General features: G+C 50.6%; 1 protein-coding gene across 1 annotated transcript in view; it reads right to left on the bottom strand.

Annotated features, from left to right (window-relative positions):
* The window catches only part of CACNA1E (calcium voltage-gated channel subunit alpha1 E), a 133,549-nt gene that overhangs the window by 12,440 nt on the left and 97,195 nt on the right, over window positions 1-23,914 (bottom strand). Inside the window, exons 24-38 of the mRNA XM_062581373.1 lie at window positions 23,063-23,122; window positions 22,564-22,670; window positions 18,043-18,054; window positions 15,422-15,518; window positions 14,072-14,232; window positions 13,510-13,647; window positions 12,729-12,930; window positions 12,372-12,536; window positions 11,390-11,500; window positions 9,671-9,754; window positions 9,428-9,553; window positions 9,161-9,226; window positions 6,500-6,591; window positions 5,703-5,868; window positions 5,264-5,391 (exon numbers count right to left, since the gene is read on the bottom strand). Coding sequence (XP_062437357.1) covers window positions 5,264-5,391; window positions 5,703-5,868; window positions 6,500-6,591; window positions 9,161-9,226; window positions 9,428-9,553; window positions 9,671-9,754; window positions 11,390-11,500; window positions 12,372-12,536; window positions 12,729-12,930; window positions 13,510-13,647; window positions 14,072-14,232; window positions 15,422-15,518; window positions 18,043-18,054; window positions 22,564-22,670; window positions 23,063-23,122 — 1,715 coding nt within the window. The remainder of the gene's footprint in view (window positions 1-5,263; window positions 5,392-5,702; window positions 5,869-6,499; window positions 6,592-9,160; window positions 9,227-9,427; window positions 9,554-9,670; window positions 9,755-11,389; window positions 11,501-12,371; window positions 12,537-12,728; window positions 12,931-13,509; window positions 13,648-14,071; window positions 14,233-15,421; window positions 15,519-18,042; window positions 18,055-22,563; window positions 22,671-23,062; window positions 23,123-23,914) is intronic.

Here is a 23,914-nt window from a genome sequence, read left to right on the forward strand (position 1 = left end):
GAGAAGACCAAGGTACAGAAGGCAGAGATGGCTGGAAGGGTATGGCCTCCCTCACAGGAGAGTAGAAGCTAGTCTAGCTTTCTCTGTCTCCACTTCCCCCTTGAGTTCCTTCATCTTTGCTGCACTGCCCATCAAACAGAAGCACAAGAGATCCTGCAGAGCTCTCTCTTATCAGGAAGCATTACAGGTACCTTTCTGAGCACATCTCCCCACAACAGACATAAGCTACACTTTTGTCAGCTCTAGTGAGCACGAAAATCTCTTTCGGGGTATGTTGACGTTTCTCAGCACATCCTGAAACTGGAGAGGGACTGGGAAAATATATCAGAAGAAAACAAAGCTCCAGAACATTCATGCTGTGACTTCTTCTGAATCAGACTCCAAATCTGTCCTGCTGCAGACTTGACTGCTGCCATAGTGAACAGCATTTGCCCAGAATCTCTCCCTTCAGATCCAGAGAAGTCTATGCCAAATAGGCCACTGCACCAGATGATACTGTTTAGGAGAGCAGCCGTTGCCAGTGAAGCCCTGATAGCAACAGAAAAAGACTAGAAATTCTTCCTGAAGGAGTCTTCTCTCTTCAGGGATCTGAGCAAGTACCTTCAACAAAACCCCTTGTCCTTTATCAGGGATGCAACAGAGACGAGGGAAAAGACTGCAAGGACTCTTTCCTTGAATGGATGAGTGTTTTGAGACTCTTGCAAGAAATTCCCACCTTTCTGAAAGGCCTCTTCACTATAGAGATGACGGAGCATCCAGGCCTTGTCTCACTTCCTCTGGTTTACTTCTGGTGTTAGCTTGCTCTACAAGATTTCAGATGTGTGCAGAGTAAATTTTCAATTCTCACACATGCTGGAAAGCAAAAAGATCTTTCATGATGTGAGGAAGGAGATGAAGCTGGCTGGGACAGGGGAAACCTTCCAGTTCCAATCATGACTTTTCTTCTGCATTTCTTGCAGTGACACATGGACTTGAGCACGGGTTCTTAAGCAGACCTTAGCTCATGGAAATGCACTGGGAGGATACTGGTGAGAAGTGTCAGAGCATATTTGCCCCAAAAGGAGTCAACTGAAAAGTGAGGCAGATTCCTGCCCTGTGATCCGGTATACTGCTGTAAAGCCAAGAAAAGGCAAGGGCCATCTTCCCTCCCAGAGCAGACTCTGGGATTCATTCCCATGACCAACTGTGGAGGTTGATAGACCCACTTCAGTGATGCCATCCTGAAGAAGCATTTCTGATGCAGCAGAGAAGGTCTGCAGGCTACATCATACCATGAAGAGGAACCACCTTCCCTTTCAGAACAACAATCTGCAGCTTGGGAGTGTCTGAGCTTCCTTCCTGTATCTTCTTAGGGGCTGAGAGAGGATAAGAGGGAAGGAAGTGCTCAGTGGTCTTGTGCCATGGACAGGGACATGGCCACTGTGACACTTTGGAGAAGGTGGCAGGCACAGGATTTTGCTCAGCTGTCACTGCACAATAGAATTTAAAAGAATGTGCTAGCTAAAGATGCATAAGGAGGCCAAACCATTGCCTCAGACTCACATCTAGAAGCCAAAACTTTGGCCCAAGCAGAGGAAGAGAAGTGGCTGAGCTCTGGAGAGCTGGGACAAGTTTGAATGGCTGCTGGCATCTGTAGCGAGAGGCACAACCCAGGCGTTGCAGATGAGGACGGCCAGCACAGAGACAGTGAGCCTGCTGGCTCCGCTAAGTCCCCTACTCCAGACCCCCCTGCAGACAGCAGGTCCAAGAGTCTTGTTCCCCAGAGAAAAGACTGTGTAGCATCCAAGTGTCACACTTAGAGCAGGTGCTGTCCCACTGTCTGGCATGGCAGGGAGTCCCTTGGATCTCCTACAGGGAAAGGGGTCACTTTGGCCTCTCCTTCCTCCCTTCGCCTTACTCTCTAAATCAAAGTGCCCAATATCCTCCTGCCTTTACTCTTCCCTTCCTTTCCCAGAGAAAATCATATCTGGGCCCCATTCACCAGCAGGGGGAAAAGCCTGCTCTCACTGAGGCCACTTTTAGAAGCAAAAAGGGAACAGAGCCATCGGGCCCAGAAGCCACGCAACTCCATTCCAGGCAGTGCTTGCTCCCTGCCAGGCACGGGGGAGCTGGGCAGCACAGGGGCTTCCCGTGCTGACAGAGCCAGGCGGGGGGCTGGCCTGGGACAAAATTTGTTGAAACCCACCCCAGGAGGCTCTGGGCACCCCCTGGACCCCATTCACGCCTCCCCTGCGGGGACAGCTGCTGGCTCTGGGAAGGCGCGGACCTCTTTAAACTCAAAGGAAAGCAACATAAGGGTTCCCTCAGGAGGCGCAGTGCTGGTGGAGCAGGGGGGGAAGGAGGGGTGGATGGTGCGTCCCGTGGCCAGGTTGTGGCGGAGGACTGGGAGGCAAACCTTGCACGCCACCCTGTAGGGGCAGTTCTCTCCTAGGCCCAGAGGAGGCGAGATCACCCGTACTAATTTGTACATATCCTTATACGAGATCCTGCCGCTGCAAAGGAAGCACAGGTGGGTTAATAGGACACTGAGAGGGTAGAGAAGAGGATGGGGAGCTTAACTGGGGGGTAGGGACTGTCTCCAGGCCTGGGGTCCAGGTCTCTTCTCCTTCTGGCTCTCTTAGACCCAGAGAGGAGAAAGCTGTGAGCTTATCAGCTACTACCTCTCCATTGCAAATCAGTTCATATCTCCTCATACAGACCAACACCGGAGGGGACAATGCCACTGGAGAAATACGGCTTTGGCAGTGAACACTACTCCCATCTCCCTTCCTCCTAGTACCCCTGGCCACTGCACCTGGCGGGATTTTAGACAGGGTGAGGTTGTAACTTGTTTGGGTTCTAGAAACAACAAGCCCTTTCGATGGAATTGTGTCCCATCGCACCACAAGAGAGCCTGGCCTTGCACGGCCAACTCTCTGGTCCTCAAAAGGTCTCAAGAAGGTTGGCAGCTGAGTCAATTGTATCTCCAAAATCTGGGGAACCTGAGACGGGGAGAGATAATGTGACCAGCTGGTGACTGGTGGGTCTGGCACTAGCACTTAGGTCTCTTGAGGGCCAGTCCTGTGCTCTGACCACCAGACCATGCTCTACCAAAGGTACACATTATTAGAAGCAATCCCTCCCATACACACACATCCCTTCTCACCCACAGAAGCACATATTCCCAGACCTGATTGCAGTAATCATGGAATACAACCCATATCCTTCCTTTATCAACAGAAATAGTTAAACAATCAAGGTTGAGAGCAGACCTATAGTGCAAATGCTGAGCTCCCGACACCAGCTCCAGATCATAGTCCTTCAGAAAATGAGACTGTATTGGGTGGAAGTATTGAGGTGCAGAGTGCTGCAGGCCTCCTGGGCATCCTTAGACAAGTTTGGAGGGAAACCACACGAGGAGGCAAAGCATAGCATTACCATTCCGCCTGGCATCTTTGCCTCTGGTTTCACCTCACCCTTCTCCCATCCCCACTCCATTGCTGACCAGAAATAACCCAATCATCAGGTGAAAAGCAATTATTGAGCATTACCAGTGTCAGACCCCGCACAGTCTCCTTGAGAAACCTTTCATGTGACGTTCTTGGTTTTGGTGTTAGGATGCAGAACTGCTGTCCCATTCAAGTAGCAGGACTCATTCAGATCTACTCACCCATTCCTCAGTCAGCGGTGGGGGCTAGGGCTGACTCCATAGCCCCAAAGACTTCTGTGCATGTTCCCTAACAACTGACTACATATCATGACAAAAGAGCACAGTTCACTCTGACAAATCAGAGAGGGTCATGACATCGAGTCATACTCTCAGTGACTGTCCTGGAGACCCACGCAACGACGTAGGGGACAACAGAATTAAATGTTTGGTATGAAGAAGTCCTTTGCAAAAGCCACATGTGAAAAACCCTACATTCAGCAGCTGAATGCCTTATGGCTCTCACTCCCCACCTCTAGAGGTGATGGGCATCTATTTACATGTGCTGAACTCTTCCTCTTTTACAAGGCATAGTCACCTGCTAATAAGCAGAGCAGCTTGCCTAGCAGGGCCTTTCATGGACAGCAAGACTGCTGGGGGGCCACCACGCTGGGTGGAATGCAGCCAGCACTAAACTGAACTGGGTTGTACAGAAATGGCAAAAGAAACTACACCAGGAGCTGATGCTATTAGGCATAAAGAAAAATATCTTGGCTTCAATAGGTCTCTCAGGCTGCAGGAAATTAGCAGTGGAGGTGAAGAGTGTCCAAAGGGAGAGTGTGCAGCTGCTAAGGGCTCCAGAGCTAAGACCACCTGCACTCTCTGGCATGGTGAGGGGTGGGATGTGGTTGTCCTTAGGCTGGGAGAGGAAGGGGTCACACGAGACACCTTCATGGTGCTGGAGCTGAATGGAGAGCAAACTTGCTCCTAAAAGTGCTGAGGGCTTCACAACTGCCCTAGGGATGCTTCAGACAATCTCAGGAGAAGCAGCCGAGAGCAGCTGCTCTGCAGCCATGTTAGGCACAGAGCCAAAACCCTGCAAGCCAGAGTACCTACAGCCTCCATGAGCCCAGCCCATTGCCGGGAACACTCTGCCATCTGCAAATGGGAGCCCTGTTCACTAGGGCTCTTATCATTGAAGGAATGGGTGCAGGAAATAAAGTCCTCCCTATCTCTAGCAGTGTGACTGGGCTGACCAGAGTAACAAGAAGCCAGTCCTCCAGCCTACACAGTTTCTAAAACACATAAAACATGCTCCAGACAAAGCCCTATATGGATGACTGAGTAGGAGCCCAGCAGTTTCCACACCATCTCCCCACAGCTAGGAATAAGCCATGCTCACCCCTGCTCTGACAGGGAGTCATAAGAGTTCAGGGAGGAGGTGATGGAGAGCTGCTGTGCGCCTGCCTCAGGGCTGAGGCTGGTAGATGAAAACAGGGAAGAAAGTTGAGAGGGTTCTGCCCTCTGCCGAGCAGTGTGGTAGGATGGCAGGGCAGTTCGCATGGCCGTAGAGGAGAGGAAGTGCAGGAACCTCCAGCTCTCAGGATAAACACCATGGCAAACCATTAACATCTTTGGAATTTCACCCACTGTGTAGCACTCAAGACACCTCTACTACGAGGCATTGTAAGAACGAGCTGCTATCCTTGTAACGACCATGAGCAAAAGCAGCTCTGATTCCCCTCCCTGACTGTCCTAGGTACCACAGCCAAGCGGTTTCCAATAACAGAACACAGAAATGCATATTTAAAACCAACTCTGTAAGGTTACTTGGGAGAGAAGGAGCTGACTACATACCATGCTGCTCTGTCATACTCTGCCCAGATCCGGACAAACTCATCTAGGTGGTGAGGTCCCAGGATGGAGGAATCCCGAGTCAGGTATTCAAAATTATCCATGATGACCGCCACAAACAGGTTGAGCATCTAAGCGAAAGGGGAAAAGGCAGAGAAGAAGGCAGAGGGGCTCCCACTGAGTCGCATGTCACATCAGTTAGGGATTGCCCAGTAGAAAGGGCCCAGCTCTGCACTGCTCACGGCGCGTGGAGAGGTTAGCGCTAGGGGGTGTCACAGGCCAAGTCGCTGCCGGATTGGTTCACTAGAGGGGCTACCCTGAACATCCCAGCCCCAGGGAAGATGCAGCCAAGGCATTCATGACAACCCTCGGTCTGGGGCATGGGTTAGATATGATGAGAGGGGTCCTGCAAACTGAGGGCTCGCAAAAACAGAGAACTCACCAGGAAAGAGCAAAAGAAGATGAAGGAGACGAAGTAAACGTAGGCCAGGTCAGTGCCACAGCGCTCGTTCTCGTTCTGCCCAGACGTCGCTGTGGTGTCTGGCTCACAGCCTTTGCCCTCCAGACAGGACAGCATGATCTCCTGCCACGCCTCTCCCGTGGCACTCCTGCACCGAGCACAGCCTTGCTCAGCAGCACGCAGCAGCGCGGGAGCAAGCCAGGGAAGGATGCCCCCAGGAAAAGCCAGCTGCCTTAGAAGATGCTAGGTAACCCTCTAGCTGACAAGCATGCCTCCAGCATGCAATGGAGTGAGGCATTGGGTCAGCAGAGAGTGAACTGGACCCACAGGAGTGGAGCCAATGCCAAGGTGATGCTGAGCCCCTTTGGAGGGGCAGGATTTCCAGCACAAGCAGAGCACTCCAGTTGCTCAGGTGGGCTGGTCCCGGCCCCCTAAATCCCATCCCGTGTGGTCCACGCAGCAGAGCTGCCATGCCGTGCACGTCTCTTGTTCTCTGCTCTGACGTGCCTTGCTACTCCACCCCGGTTACTCAGTCGGTTTTGCACAGGGAGATGGCCATTACTTTTTTTTCATATGGTTTCCTCAGCTCCTGCAGCCATGTGATGCTCAACTACTTTTCAGCAACTCCAAAACCTGATGCCACTGATCTCCACTGAGCAGCCTGCAGGAGCATGAGGCTCAGAGGGAGATGGGCAGCCTGTCTTGCTTTGGTCCTGGGATCCCTGGCCCCACAGACAGTGCCAAAAGAATCTTCTATGAGTCAAACACTGTTTGCTTACCTGAAGAGGAGCATCAGGGAGCCCAAGAAGCTGCGGAAGTTGTTATGCCGGTTAATGTGACTTTCCTCATCGAGTTTGATATTCCCAAAAACCTATCAAGGGAGAAAAAGGGATGAAAAACATAAATCTGGCATGAGAGCTGCTGAGCCAGGACGTATACTGGCTCCCTCTGCTAGAGGGCCAACAAGGACAGGAAATGGTTATGTCCCCCTGTGCCAGGCCAAGCCAACAGCCTCCTGCAGCACCCTGGGCAGCATGCAGCATGATGCTTTCACCTGGCAGAGTCCATTCATCAGGCAACAGCTCTGCTCACGGTGAAGCATGTTCACCTCCACCCACATGCGCGTGTAACTCGTGCATGCTGTGCTGCAGGGACCGCTTCCAGCGGGCATACCATCTTTAGTGCCGTGGGCCTCAAAAGCAACTGGAAGCTCACTCACTCCCTCCAGAAACCCTCCAGCAAGCCCCCTCCCTGTAAAGGCCCACCACAAACCTAGCGCGCCGGTGAGGAGAATTGGCACAAGTAGCAATTGGGGAAGGGAGACTCTCCTCTCCTCAACAGAGATTTCTGGCATGCAGTAAAGGCTGCAAGAGGCCAAGCTGCCATGGAAACAGGAGCACAGAAGACCTGAGATCAACCAAGTCCAGTCACTGTGCATTTCACTAGGCTCCGCACGCATTTGCCTCCTGCATTAACAGGAGGCATCTGAGCACCGCATAGCAGCCAGGAGGTCCCTGGTTTCTTGGAGCCACAGGGGCAAGCGACACAATCACTCAGTGCTAGGTTTCAGTCCTAGAGCACTGGCAGGGGTGAATGGAAACCCGCAGGCATATGCCAGCACAGTTGGACACAGCAGCACAGACGGGGGTGACAGGTCTAATCTGGAGTTTGGATGACTCCTGCACAGGCAAAGCTCACAAATGACTGAAAAACTTGTGTCAGATCCATCCAGATCCTCTGCAGCAGCACAGGATAGACCCACCAAGCTCAAATGGCACATAGCCCATTCTCTGTTTTGGGAGCCTTTTTCCTCCACTTTGCAACAGTCCCGCACTGGCTCACTGGAGCAGACCCAGAGAGGAGTCCAGCAGAGACCATCACAGTGGATTGCATGAGAGACAGGCTGACCACTAAGCCACCAAGGACAGCCAGACAACTGAAACTAGTGTGCCTGGATCCTATCCAGGAGGTCCTCGGGGCCAAAAGAGGCAATGAAGCCCCAAACTTGAAAAATATCATAATAATGACCCACAGCCAAGACTATGGAAAGACATAACAAATGTTCGTAAAGTGACTTAAATAGGAAAAATGTGCTGTTATTACCATTAAATATTTATTCTACTTTCCATGAATCTAAAAATACACTAACTGCAGAGTATTTTTTTCCCTGTACAGGTTTTTTGGAATGTGTAATTGTAGAATATTTTCTGCCTCCAGCTATTTTGCTCAAATAACGCCCACAGACTTTACTGCTTGGGGATTTGTTCACAATGGTGTTAAAAAAAATAAATCAAATACTATCACACCGCAGGGAGGGGGTTGAGTCAGATGGCAGTTGTTTAGAGCAGAGAACACCTGGAGCTGGTGCCGAGATGTGTAGGACAGAATGGCCAAAAACAGTCGCTCAATTTTCAGGGCGGGAGAGAGGGGGTGGAAGAGACTAAACACCAGCATTGCCAACCAACAGAGGGAAGCCAGATTCTCTCTGCGTCTGAGCAGGTGGCAACTGATATCCGCTGCCTCCCCAAAATCTACTTCCCCCACCAGCCCTTCCTAACTGTGAGCATCAGGCAATCACATTAGTTATTGAGATGGCTCACTCATCATGCAACTCAAAATCCTAAGTATTAATAGTCAAAGATGCTTTGTCAGATACTCAGCGTGGGTCTTAGTCATCACACTACAAAGCCAACCCTGCAAGGCACTTCAGCACATGTTTAACTCTAAGTGCTTTAACTCACGTGCTTATTTTTTACTGGACTGGAGTCCAAAGCCCACGTTTTTCAGTGCTTTGAGGACCACTACCATCCCCCCCCCGCACCTCCACCCTGTAAGTTCATTGCTTGAGATCCCAAGTAGGTCGTCAGCAGTGTGGCTATCAAATAAACCCTTCACAGAGGGACAAGTAGATACTAGTCTGTAGGGAACAATACGATTAACCATCCGTTCAGATGGAGAACACAGAAGGCTGCTCACCAGGTCTCTCGGACATGAAATCAATCTCTGGAGGCTGGTAGGGACAGGGAGCTGGAGACGACATATAATTTCTAAAACTGAAAGCAGTTGTGATTTGAAAGCAGCTGTCCACGTAGACTGCCCAGCTAAGTCCACAAGGACACATCTCCTGGGGTCCAAATCACCCCAAGGATTCCCTCTCTGCGCGCCTGTCCCTTCGGTGACGTGGGGAAGGCCAGCTCGGGGACTCGATCGAACAAGCAGGCGGCAACCCCACAAGAATATTCACTCCTGCAGCTCATGAACAAACTGTTCTACCCTGAGATAAGACAAATGTTCCACCAGATGTTCCACCTAGATACCGTGACCTAGTAAAGCAATGACAGGCAGGCACCAGGCTGGCTGTTGCTCAGTGTAATGTACAGGACAAGTTCTCTCGAGCCTGTCTGCTCCAGAGAGATGCAATCCTAGCTGTCTGTGCTCACCTGCATCCCAATGATCGCATAGATGAAAAAAAGCATTGCAATCAAGAGGCAGACATACGGAAGGGCCTGCAAGAGAAACATATGAGTCATCTCATTTAGCACAGTCCAACTTCAGAGCAGTGCAGAGAGCACAGTGAGAAGGTAAACTGTGGCAACTCATCCCCTCCTGCAAGGCAACAAGTTGGAAAGGCTTTGTGAACAGCCTGCATTTGGGAGCTTCACCCCAGCCCTGCAGCCCAAGAAGAGACAAGGGCATGCGGGGTTTACCTTGAAGGACTGCACAAAAGTCCAGAGCAGGATTCGGATAGTGTAACCCTGGCGGAGCAGCTTGATGAGCCGAGCAGCCCGGAACAGCTTCAGAAAGCTCATGTTGAAGCTGCTGGTGTTCACCAGCTGGGAGGAGACAGAGCGTGAGAACAAGGCAGAAACCCCCACCCCGTGTCAGTAAGCCCTGCCATTCCCAGCACTGGTACGGAGGCAGACACACCACATGATCCCGCACATTTTCACCTTGGTGTCCGTCAGGATGATCTCTGTAATGCTACCGATGACAGTGATGAAGTCAAAAATGTTCCAGGTGTCCCGGAAATAATTCTGCAAAAGAGAGGAGAGAAGGGAGATGGATTTGAGTACAATGACAGCATGTCTGAACAGCGCTGGGACATGGGCCAAGTCTGCTCACAGGCAACGATGACAGCAGCAGAGACCTGGTCACCCATTTGTATGCGGCCAGAGTCTGGAGCATTGTCTTGTGCTCATTGACTGTGTGCAACAGTGACAGACCAGAACGTGTTTACAGTGAGCAGCTTTTCCTAGGAGATGACTCAGGCATCAAACAGGCCACCCCGATGAAAGGGAGTGCCAAAACAGCACAGCCTTCTCTCACCTGCTATGGTGGAGCCTGAGGGGCAGGATCTCCAGGCTCAGCGCTCCTTATCCAAAAGCGAGAGGGGGAGAGGGTTAAGTGCTCGGTAAATCAGCCCAGAGCCAGGGATGGCACACAGGTCCCCAGATCCTGGCCCCTTGTTTGATTGGCAGGCTCTACAGGCTCCTACACAGAGACCCACCCGTTGCTGCTGCAGGCAGGTCCCTTCTATGCTCTGCCTCGTGAGCATGCAAGCTGCTCCAGCCCTCTGTCTGCTGACACTGCATTCTGGCCTCATGCTCCTGGGAGGCACTTGCAGACCACTTCTCAAGCACCAGAGGTGAACAGGCCCATCCAGAACCAGGAAAGCCAGCCTTTTAGCAGTCACAGTCAACCCTAGTCAGGCTGAAAAGGTAGTGAGGCCTTCAGCTCGTCATACTGACCATTACAGCCATGTGGCTGCTTTGTCCTCTTCCTTCTGGGCATGTGGACCCACCTCAGCCCTCACTGTGTGAAAGGAGCCCTTTCTGCAAGCTCTGCAAGACAGGACTTAACCATGACTGGGGCTGTTGGAAGCAGGGAGGGGGGCTAGAAACTGCTATTGGATCTCACCTACAGGGTCAGAAACAGAAAAGAAACTAAAAAAAAGAGCAAATCCTACAGTTGCTCATAAGCAACAAATACTGGCTAAAGAAAAGGAAGTCCGCAGCTGCAAATCTTAAACAAGCAGCTGGGGACTTGAGGACTGGGAATTAAACAGGAAGGCCTCACCAAGTCAATTGAAACAGTCAAATCTGGTTCAACTGATACAGCCTGAAGACAGCAACAGACTGGCATCTTGTGGCCTTAGTCCAGCTCCCGGAGACAAGTGGTCACACGACGGCCACCGCCAACACAACAGGCGGCAGCAGGCATTTAGCAGAATGACTATACACCATACAGTCTGGACAAAGTACCGCAGAAATGAGGTAAAAAGCAATGGTGTGGTTTCCCTTGGTATGTGCAGTAATGGCAATCTGCTTAAAGTCACAATAGTGCTGAACTTCCACTGTGGCAGGGACCCCTGATACCACAGATGACACTGATCTCTTTAGGACAGTAACTCCACAACCTACAGCAGCTCTGTCTAGTGGTCTGGGAACCTAAAAAGGTTTGCACTAACCAAGGAATCCATCGGTGGGAAGTTTAATGAAAACCAAAAGAGTGATTCCTACACCCAGCCTAAAAGCAGGCCTCAGGCAGACACACAAAATAAATAGCAGCTACCCCACATCGCTAACCCTTCCTTCCACGAACCAGGGAGTTGAACTGCGCTCCCAAGGCCCAAATGAGCTGCAAGCTTGTCAAGAACCGAAGCCACTTACCAGGAAGCCGAAAGCAATGATCTTGAGGACACATTCCAAAGAGAACACCATGGTGAATGCAATGTTCAGGTACTTCAGGGCCAGCTCGTAGGTGTATGGAGCAGAATAATACTGATGGAAAGAGAAAGACGTTACTAGCTAGCACGGGGCCTACCATCATCTTGGCTGCTGACTTTCCCAAGGAAAGATCTGTAGCGATCTGTCTTCTTGCTCTCGGTGCCTTTAGACTGCCTCCTCCTTCCCCATTCCACCCCTCTCACAGGACTGCTGCCATTGCTTCTAAGAAGAAATCACAGAATAAGTCCTGATCTTTCTGCAATAATTAAGAGATCTGAAGCATTCCCTAGTACGGGGAGGGTCTCACCTCCAGTTAGGGGAGGGCATCATATCCATTTTTGAGGTATGTGGTATTTCAAGTGTCAATGCCAAGGGAATATGTGCTGGGACAAGTGTTAGCAGGCAGTCAGCACTCTAGAGTGATCTTGTCACTATTCTCCAAAGGCAGCAGAGATAACTCTTATAGGAATCAGTTTTCTTACATCCTCTCAGTACAAGTTTTGAGGAGAGAATTGCAGCTGGAGGGTGGAATAGAGCAAGTTTCCAGTGTGTGTGGGGGGGGGGAGGGGAAGGTAGAAAAATCCCAAACTCAGACTTGGGAGAGAAGAACTGTGTCCGAACAAGCAAATTACTTTGCCAAATACTTCATCTGGATGTGAAAACTTGCAGGGACCTTCTCAGACCCTTGAAAAGCTGTCCCGGTGCAATGTTGGACTGAACACCATTCACAGCCCCTCAGCACTGTACGCTAAAGACACCACTGCAGGAGCTCAGCTTGTGAATCCCACCAAGCAACAAGATGATGCTCAAACTCTATCTTAAAGCATCTCCTAGAAACAAGCAAAATACCCTCTGATCCTGCCCTGCCTAATCCTCCTTCCCTCCCACCATCCTAACCAAGGCAGGCTTACCCTGGTCAGCTCACCTTCATCATCAGCACCACGGTGTTCAATGCTATCATAGCCATGATGGTGTACTCAAAGGATGGGGAGACCACAAAGTGCCAGACTCGATACTGGAAGGTATGCCGGTTCTGTGGCATGTAGCGCGTGAGGGGCTTGGCGCTGATGGCAAAGTCAATACAGGCTCTCTGGAACAAAACAATGTGCATCAGCCTCAAACAATGGCAATGCAGGGGACAGTGGCTGCCACACTCGCTCATCCACAGGCTGGACAGGCAGGTAGCTCATGAGTTTCTTGCACAACTGGCCAGCTCCAGGCTCTCGAACCATCTGCAACAGCAAACACAAAAACATCCTCTTTTCCCCTCCCCAGACTGTACCTCGTTCTTCTCCAGACTGCACTCCTCCATCATTTTGTCTCCTTGTTCTTGGAATGTGATGATGATGAGAGCCACAAAAATGTTGACGAAGAAGAAAGGGAAGACCACAAAATAGACAACATAAAAAATGGACATCTCCATGCGGTTACTGCGGCTGGGCCCACGGTCCTCCTCCGTCACGTCCACCGAATGTTGCAGCACCCTGCGGGCAGACAGATGAAGAGAAGCAACCAGAGATATGTCCACCACGATTGCCACCATGTGGCACTTTTCACAGGACAAGTATCACCCACACTGTACAGCCACCTCAATCTGCCCACAGTTGTAACAATGACAAGATAAATCTCAGTCTTAATTCACTTTGCAAATATGACCCTTCAGAGTGGCTATAGCTCATTTTATGGTGCTCTGCCTATGCCCCCAATGTAAAACGGATTTTCCAGTGCTGCACACAAAAACAAAAATTGCCCAAGCTCTCTTCTTTAGAATGGAGAGAAGGCTAGTCCTATAGTTACAGGCTTGAAATATACTTCAGAACCACAAGAGAAAGGCTTATCCGTCATTCATTTCCTAAGGAAGGAGCTAGCTGCAGCCATAGTCCCAGCCTCATAAGGGGGCCTATGCTCTTTTGCCCTGAAATTATTTCTCATCCTTCCTCTCCTTGACTGCTCAGCAGTTTCTCTTTCAGCTCTGCATGGATGCTGCCAGTTATTAACCCTACCACACCAATACGGCTGTGCCCAGCATTATTCAAAGAAAGAAGACAGAGCAGGATACTCACTGGGGCCAGCCTTCACCAGTGGAGACTGTGAATAGGGTAAGCAAAGCCCAGATTATATTGTCATAGTGAAATTCATGGCGTTTCCATTCCCGGCACTTCACTTCCATCTTGTTCTTCTCGTGGTCCACATAGTTCCCTCTGTAAGGTGGGGAGAGAGCAATGATCTTGCTTTACACTATCAGTCTACAAGACGGTGGTTTTAAACCATGGGGCAGTGTGCACGTGCAGTGGGGTGGGATGCCTCTCCTCCTGCAGGGCTGGAGGGAGAAACATGGGGAGGCTGGATAACAAAACTGAGGGAAACAGAGAAGAGGAGACAAAAGAGACAGAAGATAGGAGCAGAATATAAGGCTCCCTGTCCTGTGTCCCGCAGAAAACGCACAGCTGCTGACACAGACAGCAGTATGGACAGGGCTCAGCCCTTGCTGTCTGCCCCAAGAAACTACAGCCAGGAGTGAGTCACAACCAAGGACTTAACTAGGAATCCCAAGAGAACACTACCCAGCACCCTGCCTTTGCCAGAGATGTCAGCAGCATCAGACCTACTGAACAGGGCACCTACATGCAGTCTTTCTCCGTGTCCTTAGAGCTGTCAGTACAGTAGAAAAATTTCCCCTTGAAGAGCTGGACAGCAATGACAGCAAAGATGAACATGAAGAGCTTGTAGACAATAAGGATATTGAAGACATTCTTCAGCGAAGTCACAACGCAGTCAAAGACAGCCTGCAGGAGAGGGCATAGCTCACCTTGGGGAACCAACAGACTCAGCAAAGGGCAGGACCAAAACCTTCCTCAAAACTGCCATGTGAAGAGACATTTCCCCACTCCTGATAGGAAAAGGAGGCAAGAGCCAGGCCTCGTCCCAGGCTATTTTGCAGATGAGTAATGTTCAGAGTACCCCCCAACACGCACACACACGCACTTAGCAGCCCCTTAAGGAAGCAGCAATAATGCATATTTATATCCTCCAATGGTCTCTGTAAGCAGGGCAGCAGACAGGAGACCATGATGCAATTAGCAGCACTCAAGACCAATTAGTAAATACTTCTTCGTTTAGCGTCACCTCAAATAATAAGGCAAACTGAATACCTCTGCTTGCACCAGCTGCAACTCCCCAGGCCTCAGAGGCTGTTTCTTCAGCACTAGTTCTCAAAGCATTTTTTTTGAAAGAGAGGAATATCATTATCCCTGCTTTATGGCAAAAACAGCGGTGCCCAGAAATGAACTGACTTGAGCCAAAGTCTGTCCACTGACTGGGAGGAAAAGCTAGGATGAAAAGCTACTTCTGCAGGGTGCCACCCTGTGTCTCATTCATCGGCCCATATGCCCTTGTGAGGAAAATTCAGGGCCTCCTGAATCTCTTACTCCCTGCTGGCTTTATGTCCCTGATGGCTACAGTAGGGCAATCTATAATCCTACTCTCGTTGCACATATAATTCCACTGTTCAGATAGGAGATTCCCCTCTGGTGTAACATGATGACAGCACAGCACAAAAAAAAGGCAGGGGGAGTTGGCTCTGCCAGGAAATATAATGATCTTCAGAAAGAGATCTGAGCTCTCCCAAAGCTGGTGCAGCCTATCGTCAGGAGAGCATCTGGGCTCTACTGCCTTGTTTTCACTCCATCTCCAATTTCCCTGACAGAGGAACTAATCTGATATGTTGCAGATATCCAATTTGAGGGCAAGCTTGCTTGAAATGGCTCATTGGATAGCCAGATGTGAGATGATTTGGAAGGCGCTGTGTTTGAAAACAGGCCTCCTAAACACTTCAAGCGCTCTGAGAATTGCTTGTCTGTTGCTCGTGAGCACATCAGCCCATATGGTGCATACGTAGGGCCTGAGGGCATAATTCTGCTACCAGCCAATTCACATTGGAGGAGGCAGAAATAGGCACAAAATGGGAAGCCTTACCTTGAGTTTGGGCAGTCGCTTGATGGTTTTCAGAGGCCTTAAAACTCGCAGCACACGGAGAGACTTGATGGTCTTGATATCCCGGCCTTTGTTGGTCCTACCATGTTGGAGAGAGGTGCGTGCACCCAAAAATGAAACGGAGAGACAATAACCTTCCAGACACCAGGCTCGACACTCTGGGGTTTTGCAACAGCACACAGTCCCTTCCCAGTACACACACACACACACACACACACAGGAGGGTTACAGTCAACAGCGGAGGGGGAGCAACCACAAACACGTCGCTAACAGAGTGGTTCAGCCCACCTGGGTCTTCTTAACACACGCTGACAACTGCCATAGCTGAAAAGTAAAGCAATCCTCTCCACCTTGGAATCAGCTACCTTCACAAATCCCCTTACTGTGAGAAGGAGTGTGATGACAAGGTTAAGGCAGGGAATGTAACGCGCTCTCAGAGCAAGGCCGTCTGCTTGAAAGGCGTTGTGTCACGCTACACTCCTCTCTGCCCCCAAGCCACACAGCTTGCCAGAACCAAGAGGTTTGCCTCCCTAGTGCAGGCACATGCCATTTGCAAATGGGGTTTTCAAACAACATTGCAAATTGTTTTCTTCTGTTGCTAGTGGCCAGAAGAAATTTGCAATAAAATAAGGAAGACTTATGTTCTCAGTGAGGGTCTACGTACAGATTGCTCACCAAGGGTTGTCTATCACAGTTTAATCTGAACATTCACTGTCCTTACATTCACCTAGGTTAACATTTGCTCTGCATTTGCTTGGTTTGTTTGCCAAACAACAAACGTTTGCTCACTTTGTCTTAGAGCTGCTTGTTGGACTGCAGGAGGGTCTCCCTGCTGGAGGCAAGGGCTGATGGAAGGATAGCAAGGGAAAGGAGTGTTGCTGAAGTAGGGCTGTTGCCCCCTTCTCCCGTCAGCACTACCCAACATGACTGGCCTGGTCCTTCATCTCACACACACGCAATGGCTCAGTCCTCTCTTCATTCAAATCAGGACAGTGCTTGCCTCTACCCCAAGTCAGCTGAGGAAGGCAGAGTTTAGTAGCAGGGCTATTTAGAAAAGTAGTATAAGACCCCTCATAACCCTCACTTCTCGACTGAGAAGACATTTCTTGTCTTTTAGCTAAAGCCTGTGGCTGCCTGTGAGAACATGATCTCTGGATGGTCATGGAATCACCATTTGCACTGATGGAGGAGAGAGGTCCTGGCAAATGTGGCATGGCTTGTATCCACTGCGCATCCTCAAAAAGTGTCAAGGAAATGACTTACACCAACGGACACTATAGACAGCACAGCTCCTTTGCAAAGGTTAATGCAGCAGGGAACACTACAGGCTTATCCGTTAGAGATGTGAACAAAACCACTAGCCCTGACTCCTCCACAGGAGCACAGCCTCACAAATGCATGGGAAGCAACTCTACAAACAGCCCCATGGCCCCAGTTCTCACCTCCCTTGCCTCCTGCTTCTGTTCAGTAACAGCCTAGTAGCTCTCTGACCTGGGTCCCTGGCTGAAGATTTCAGGCCAATATTCACCCTGCATAAACTGCCACCAAGCGTAACTGAACCACTATGTTTTATATCTGCCGAGGATAAGACCTCTTCAGACTGAGTAGCAGGAGTGCCAAGAAACCTGCTGGCATGAATCTGCTTGAGATTCAGCAACGATGTGGATAAAGGATTGGACTACACTCAGAGGAAAGCCTGGCCTTGCTATATCTGCGAGAGGATCAGTTCTCTTCAGAGACATGAGGCTGGCACAAAACACTTCTTTTGCATTTGGGAGGACATCAGGGCCAAAGTCTCTGTGGCATTTCAGCACAGACAAATCCTGACACTGCCAGGATGTCATCAAGCTAAGCTGAGAAAGACCATCCTGCCTTCAACTCCCCCAGAGGCACTGCTTTCCCCATCACCCGCTCCCCTGGGTGTGCTCCCCACCCTGTGCACTTACAGGGTACTTCAGACACTGTGATCAGCAGTTAAAGCACCCTGGGGGAATGGCAGAACAGTGCTCTCCTCTGAAGGAAAGGAATTACATTGCTTTCTAAGATCTCATCCACCTTTTCATTTGGGGACTAGAAATTAAATGTGTTGATACATCCAGGGTCTGCAATTCATAATCTTCCTGCTGTCCACAGTGTAGCATCCTTGAACAGTGGAATGAGTCTCAAGATGCTTGTTCGGTCAATCCAGCTAAGGACACATACTCTTATTAGTGCCTTCTGCGCAGAACAACAAAAACAACCAGGACTTCTTCCTGCACTGAGAGAGGAGTGCATTCCCTGATCTCCAGGGACTCACAAATGCTGTACGCCCTGCTCTCTAACTGAGAATAAAGTTTCCTTCCTTTCTGCTCAAGGTAGCCACCCTTCAGGCATCATCAGTTGGGGTCTGGCATAGAGCTGACCACCTTTAATACATTCCAGGGTGATACACAGGGTGCAGACTAGCACACTCCAATCTCTGCAAACACAGGTGGCAAGAGGGGAAGCTCAGTTAAGAGACAGCACAGACACCAGACAGATGCACAACCACACAACCCAACTCCCCCAGCAACCCACACTCCCCCAGAGCCAGCACCCTGAGGAGAAGCAAACAGCATAGTTACCCCAAAGCATTCCTGTCGGCGATCCGGTCAAGCAGTCACAAACCAGCAAAACCAAAAACACCACAGAGAAAGAAAAAAAGAAGAGAGAAAGAAGATAAGAAAACTGGCAGGAGAAAAGAGTTATCAGGACAGGACTTATCTCCAGGGATATCTCCTTATCTCCAGCATAGGTCAGGAGCCCCCGGTCCTCCTTCCTGGAGGACTTGGGAGGGGAGGGTGTACAGAAACCTCTGTTTCAAGAGGAATCCCTGGATGGAGAGACAGCAGGTGACACCGTGGACATAAGTACAGCCCTCCACTGCCTGGAGTTATTGGGGAGACCTTGAGGTTTGCTGCAACCAGTCAGAGGAAGGCATCTGAGAAGGAACCTATCTGCAAGGCCACAGCTCCCATTCAAACACTGCTTAAATTTGGGAAGTCACCTCCCTTGCAAAACCAACTGAAAATCCAGGAATGGCCAAACTCCCCTGACCTGCAGTGCTGGTTGGACTGGATCTTTTGCCAAGCAGCAAACTAATAGGACTCGGATGAGACAAGCAGCAAGAAAAATCCAGGAGGTCCCCAAATGTGACAGAAGTTCCACTGTGGTTTGAGCTGAGTCTCTGCCACATATAAGCTGAGTGCTCAGCACTACAGGGAAACGAGTCAAAGTCCTACAAAGCAATATGCTTCTTTAAAATCATCCGTATTAAAACAACCCTAGGCTCTACTCATTGAATATGTGTTGATGAAACAGGTGAAGATACACTTAAGAAGTAATAGTTCAGCTTGCTAGCATTTCCCTGATGGAATAAAAGGCCTTTGTCCTGCTCAGTCTCAGACGATGTCTTTTGGCTTTTTACGTGATATTCTTGCTTTCAGACAAAACTTAAAGGTTTGTGGCAATGGGTTCAAGGAAACACTGCTTGGCAAAGAGAAAGAGATAGGTCTGCTGGGTACCTCTGGATGGAGAGACTCCTGCCCTTGCTGATCAGGTCACATTAAGAAGGGGTATGCACTGACCACCCCACTCTGCAGAAATGGGACATGGTCAATCTTTCTTGCTACTGCAAATCCACAGAAATAGGTATTTTCATCTCTTGGCAGCTCTGTAAAGCTGCGGGTGAGTGCTGCTGCTTTGTGTAATGCCTCATCAGAGGGTGCCATGGGAGGCAAAAGCTAGCAGGGTCTTTAGTTATGGTTCTGGTTATTTCAGCTAATTTAATTTGAACTCTTTGGAGATTTATGGTTTTATATTGGGCTTTTTATTTAGGCTGCATTTGGATTGACGTATTAGCTTTCCGTGCTAAGAGCTACGGACGATTGGAGGGAAGAGATGGCCTCTCAATCATGACGTACAGAATCCAAAGGGACAGCAGGCAAGCCACAAGGTCATTGAGAGACAGGGCTTTATGGATGGAAACTTTCTCATTTTTTATTTTAGCCAGAAGCTGGCAGAGGCTATTTCTGTGCCACCCCTGGGGCTCCCAAGGACTATTGACCTGCTTAGGGCAGTACTGTGCCATAAGCCTGCAGGCCAAATCATGAGGGCTAGCAACCTATAAATCCAACATACATTTACTGTTAGTGGATGATGCTGGCAGCCACTGGATTACTTCAGAGACATTTTGCTGACCAAGGCTTTAGAGGAGAGCTGCAGGAAAATCTAAATGCAGAGGGGAGCAAAACTAGCGGAAAACTGAAACACCACGACATGTCCTCGCCTTCCTTCTTCTGGGAAGTGCAAGATCCCTTTCACAAATTCCTTTGTGTACAGCTAGCAATGTAATCCCTCCTGCTGCTCTGCAGGCTGGGTTTTGGGCACCACTCAAGAGAGACTGGTGAACACTGCCACTGTCAGAGGTCCTTCTCCAGCCCAACACTCTTAACCTCCATGAGGAAACATCACCTAAAGCTCTTGCCTTACAGACAGCAGGTCAGAGCAGTGGTTAGATGAGCATATAAGCCAGAAGGGCCAACACAGTGTGCCATCACTTTGCTCAGTCAGCAAAGCAGAGCCAAGGCAGGAGAGAGGTGCACAATTCCTGGGAAGCAGCAGCGGAGAGGGAGGACATGTTCACTCCTGCCCCTCCACCTGCCCATATTGAAGAGCTCATCAAGAGAGAACAAAAAGAATGAAACATCAGCCACGAGGGTTTTCCTCTTGAAACCGCAGTGGAGGGAGGGTGGCAGGTTCGGACATTTATAGATGGGGAACATTCTGTGTCTCCACAGAAGCCGGGGGCAGCAGCTCATAGCCGAGCACCGCGCTGCTCCCGGGCTGTGCTGGTGACGGGCTGCCAACAGGAGAGACAGGTGTTCTTATAAATGCTTTATAATGTAAAAGCCCGTCGGAAACTGCTGTGTTTTCTTTGTTCTCCTCACCCCCAAAGTTATGAGATCATCTCCTCCAACAGGAGCCACAATCGGACGTGGGGGTTAGAGGAAAAAATTCACAGGTTTACATTATAAAGAGCCCTTGTCCACAACACAAGCCATTAGATATCTATCCAACTACAGCCACAACAGAGGGTGGGCAACATATATGTTTGCTGCAAACATACATGATGATGCAAGGGCCTTCTCTGTGTGAGGGGTTATCGGCATTGCAGTCGATGAGAGGTGCTTCCCCATGAGAATTCAGCTGCCCTGTGCCAAGAGAGTCCTCGAGTGGTGTGGAGGAGGCAGGTAGGTTGGCTGGGGCAACACTGCGATGCCGGACACTTGCCAGGGCTAATGCCCGTGCAGCAGTGTTGGAGTGACACCAGCCCATTCCTCCTCGGGACACCAGTGGGGCCAGGGAAGGCAAGGTGGGCTCCTCGGACCCCTTAGTGCTAGTGCTCAGGGACCCCACTATCTTCAGAGCCTCCCCAGGAATCAGGTGCTCTGTTTTCATGCTTCTGGGGTGGGATCAGGGGGGCAGTAAGTGCTGATATGGCAGTTAGAGGTGGTGTGGATAGTCATCCGCTGGGGACCAGGCTGAGCCACTGACCTGCACCTTTTTTGGCCACCAAAACTCCCCACTAAGAAGTCCTGATGAAAGACACATTGGAAGCCAAAGCCTCCATAATTCTCTTTTGAACCACCCAGAGGATCTCCAGGTACAGACACCTCCAAAGCTGCCCAGGATGGCAGAGTCCAAGTGGGGCTGCCTCAGCCAAGGAGGCACCCACGCAGCCCCAGAGGGCTCAGCCTTTCAAAGTCAAAAAGCCTTTCAAAAGCCTTTCAAAGCCAGACTATGGCCTCGCAGCCTCTACGCAACTCTGGGTGGTTCCCAGGGGTTCAGAGCAACATCACCAAGTGTGGGGGTCTGTGATGAGTCCTCCCTCTGGAGTACAGTCCATCCCAGTGTCAAGCGAGCTGAATTCTCCTGTGCTCCTTGCAAAGAGCAGCGACTGAACACACCGGGGAGTCAGGAGGAAAGGGGTTAGGGGAGAGGAAGGGGAAAGGCAAAGCACACGAATGAGCCAGGGAGAGTGTGAGTGAGCAAGAGCAGGGAGAAGGAGCTGCCGTCCGGGGGTGAAATGGGAGGGATGGATTACGGGCTGTAATCCATTGAGTGCCCTTGGGGCTTGGGACCTCAGCGACCCCAAGACCCTCACACAGTACCTGAGCTGTGGACAAAGACAGGGCTTCAGTCTCCGCAGCTGCCAGGCCCTCCCCTTTCACCAGCACTAATGCCACCATCGCAAGTGTCCAAGGCACAAAGAGAGAACAACAACATGACAAACCCATGGCATAGGGGAATACGAGCCTCTCCTCTCCCCTCCTCAAGCACCGTCAATGCACTGTGGCCCCAGGAACCATAGGGACCACTCTCACCATGCCGCAGACCTCCAGCTGATACCAGTGCCCTGCCACATGGCAAAGCCTGGTGGCAGTGTAGAGTGCACATGGCTGTGGTGCAAAGCGCCTGGCTGTCAGTGGGAGGTTGCAGACAACACAAGGCCAGCGGGCTCCTCTGGATAAGGCAAATGCTGCCAGCTATCTGCCAGGCCCTGGAGGGCTCCAGGGAAGCACTACCCTTGGGGCAGAGGGGATGCCACTGGCTGGAGGCACCATCTCCACGGTGAGCACACATTCAGAGGGCAACACCACCTTGCAGGCAGCTGCTTTCACTGTCTACATGCCCCGGGATGTGTACCAGCTGCATAACTCTAGCTTGGCCACCCGTTAGTCTTTTTCTCTTTCTTAATGGTCTTTCTGCCCTCTTCCAAGTCCAGTTTCACCACCAATCTCTTCCTAGCATCTACAGGGCTTTCTTCTTCTTACCCTCCACCTTCTTGCCTGCCAGCTAATCATTTGACAAACAGAGAGAAACAAATATCTGGGGCTACACTCACTTCAGGGTGGCAGTGACACAACCGGGCTTTGCAGGCAGCACTGAGGTGCCATGAGAAAGAGCTGTTTCAGAAGCAGAGCACAGGGGAGCAGGGAAAGCCAGAGAAAATCAGAAGTCTTGTAGTCATAATGCACAGACGCAGCCTCCTCCCACCCTGGCCAAGGAAAAGTCAAGAGCTGAAAGGGAAGACAGCCACTTACGCCAAGGCAAAAGCCACCAGTGCTCCCACCACCACAATGAAATCCAGAATATTCCAGAGGTCTCGGAAGTAGGAGCCATCCTGCAGGATCAAGCCCTGATCGATCATCTAGGGGAAAGCGGTGAGAAAGAGAGGCAGGAAATCAGCAGCTCAGCAGAGTCAAGTGAAAGTGGCCGCAGGTGGGGCATGCTGAGGAACCAAGGATGTTGCTGGAGAACAGCAGACCCATCCATCCTTGGGCCCAGCTAAGCTGGCACTTATGTAAGTAAGCATTGCATTTCTTGGGCTAATGCAGGAGCTCTGCAGCTAGAGATCCACAGAAGCGGTGCTGAGCACTCTCCACTCCCACTGCTGAGAAGCGTGCCTACAAGTTTCCATCATCCAAATTTGCAGACTAAAACTTAAAGACTGAGCTATTTCCCACATGAGATGCCCCACTTGCAGCAAAGATGCTGCCAGACTTGTCACCATCTTTCAGCCAGTCTGCAAGGGACTCTCACCTTGATAACCATCTCGAAGGTGAAGACACCAGTGAAAACATAGTCAAAATACCTCAGGACCTGCAGAGAGAGGGTATAGATGGGATGTTGGTCCAAAACAACTACAACCACCCAGCAGACAGGCTCCCTTGTGCCCACTGAAATATCATTTCTGCCCCACAAGCCAGCACTTGCCCAGTCCAAGTGCAAGCAAAGGGCCTGTTTGCTTGTCCTGAGGCCCAGCCTGTCACCTAAGCAGGCAGAGCAACCATGAATCTAGTCTGTGTAGGAGGAAGATAAATAATTCCTGTGCATAGTGCAAGCTGCTCTGAAACCACTCTGTGAGCCTGAACCATGCCCTGCCGTATCAGTCCCTGCAGGCATCAGTATGTCCCCGCTTTAAGCTACTTTACTGTCAGTCCAGTGCCTTGGTTCTGCTCTCCAGGCTCTACATCTTATGTGTGGGAGGCCCAGAGTGATTTCCAAGTTGGACTGGCATTTTCAAGGAAGTCAACGGGGCAGGAGCTCACATCCTGCAGTGTGGTGCAAGTGCTTCAGCCAGCAGCTCTGAGCTGGGTGCTGCCTGGGCTCCCCTGGCTCCAGCAACTGTGCTATCTCCATGCAGCTCTCTGCGTTCACTGCCCCAAATTCCTGCTCCTACTCTCTGCATTCAGGTAATGGGAAAGGTGTTGGCTGCCATAGCATGCCACCACCACTGCTGCACCTTGCAGGAAGGAGAGAGCAAAAACAAGGCCCCATGCAGCCCTCAGAGCATGTTATCTCATCTCTAAACAACAGCGCTGTGAGAAGAGCCTGATTTTGGAGACAGTCCCTGTCATGGGGACCCTCTCGCCTGTGGTGCTCTGAGGGTCG

The sequence above is a fragment of the Rhea pennata genome, chromosome 8 (assembly GCF_028389875.1).
Source record: "Rhea pennata isolate bPtePen1 chromosome 8, bPtePen1.pri, whole genome shotgun sequence".
In the NCBI taxonomy this organism is placed as follows: Eukaryota; Metazoa; Chordata; class Aves; order Rheiformes; family Rheidae; genus Rhea; species Rhea pennata.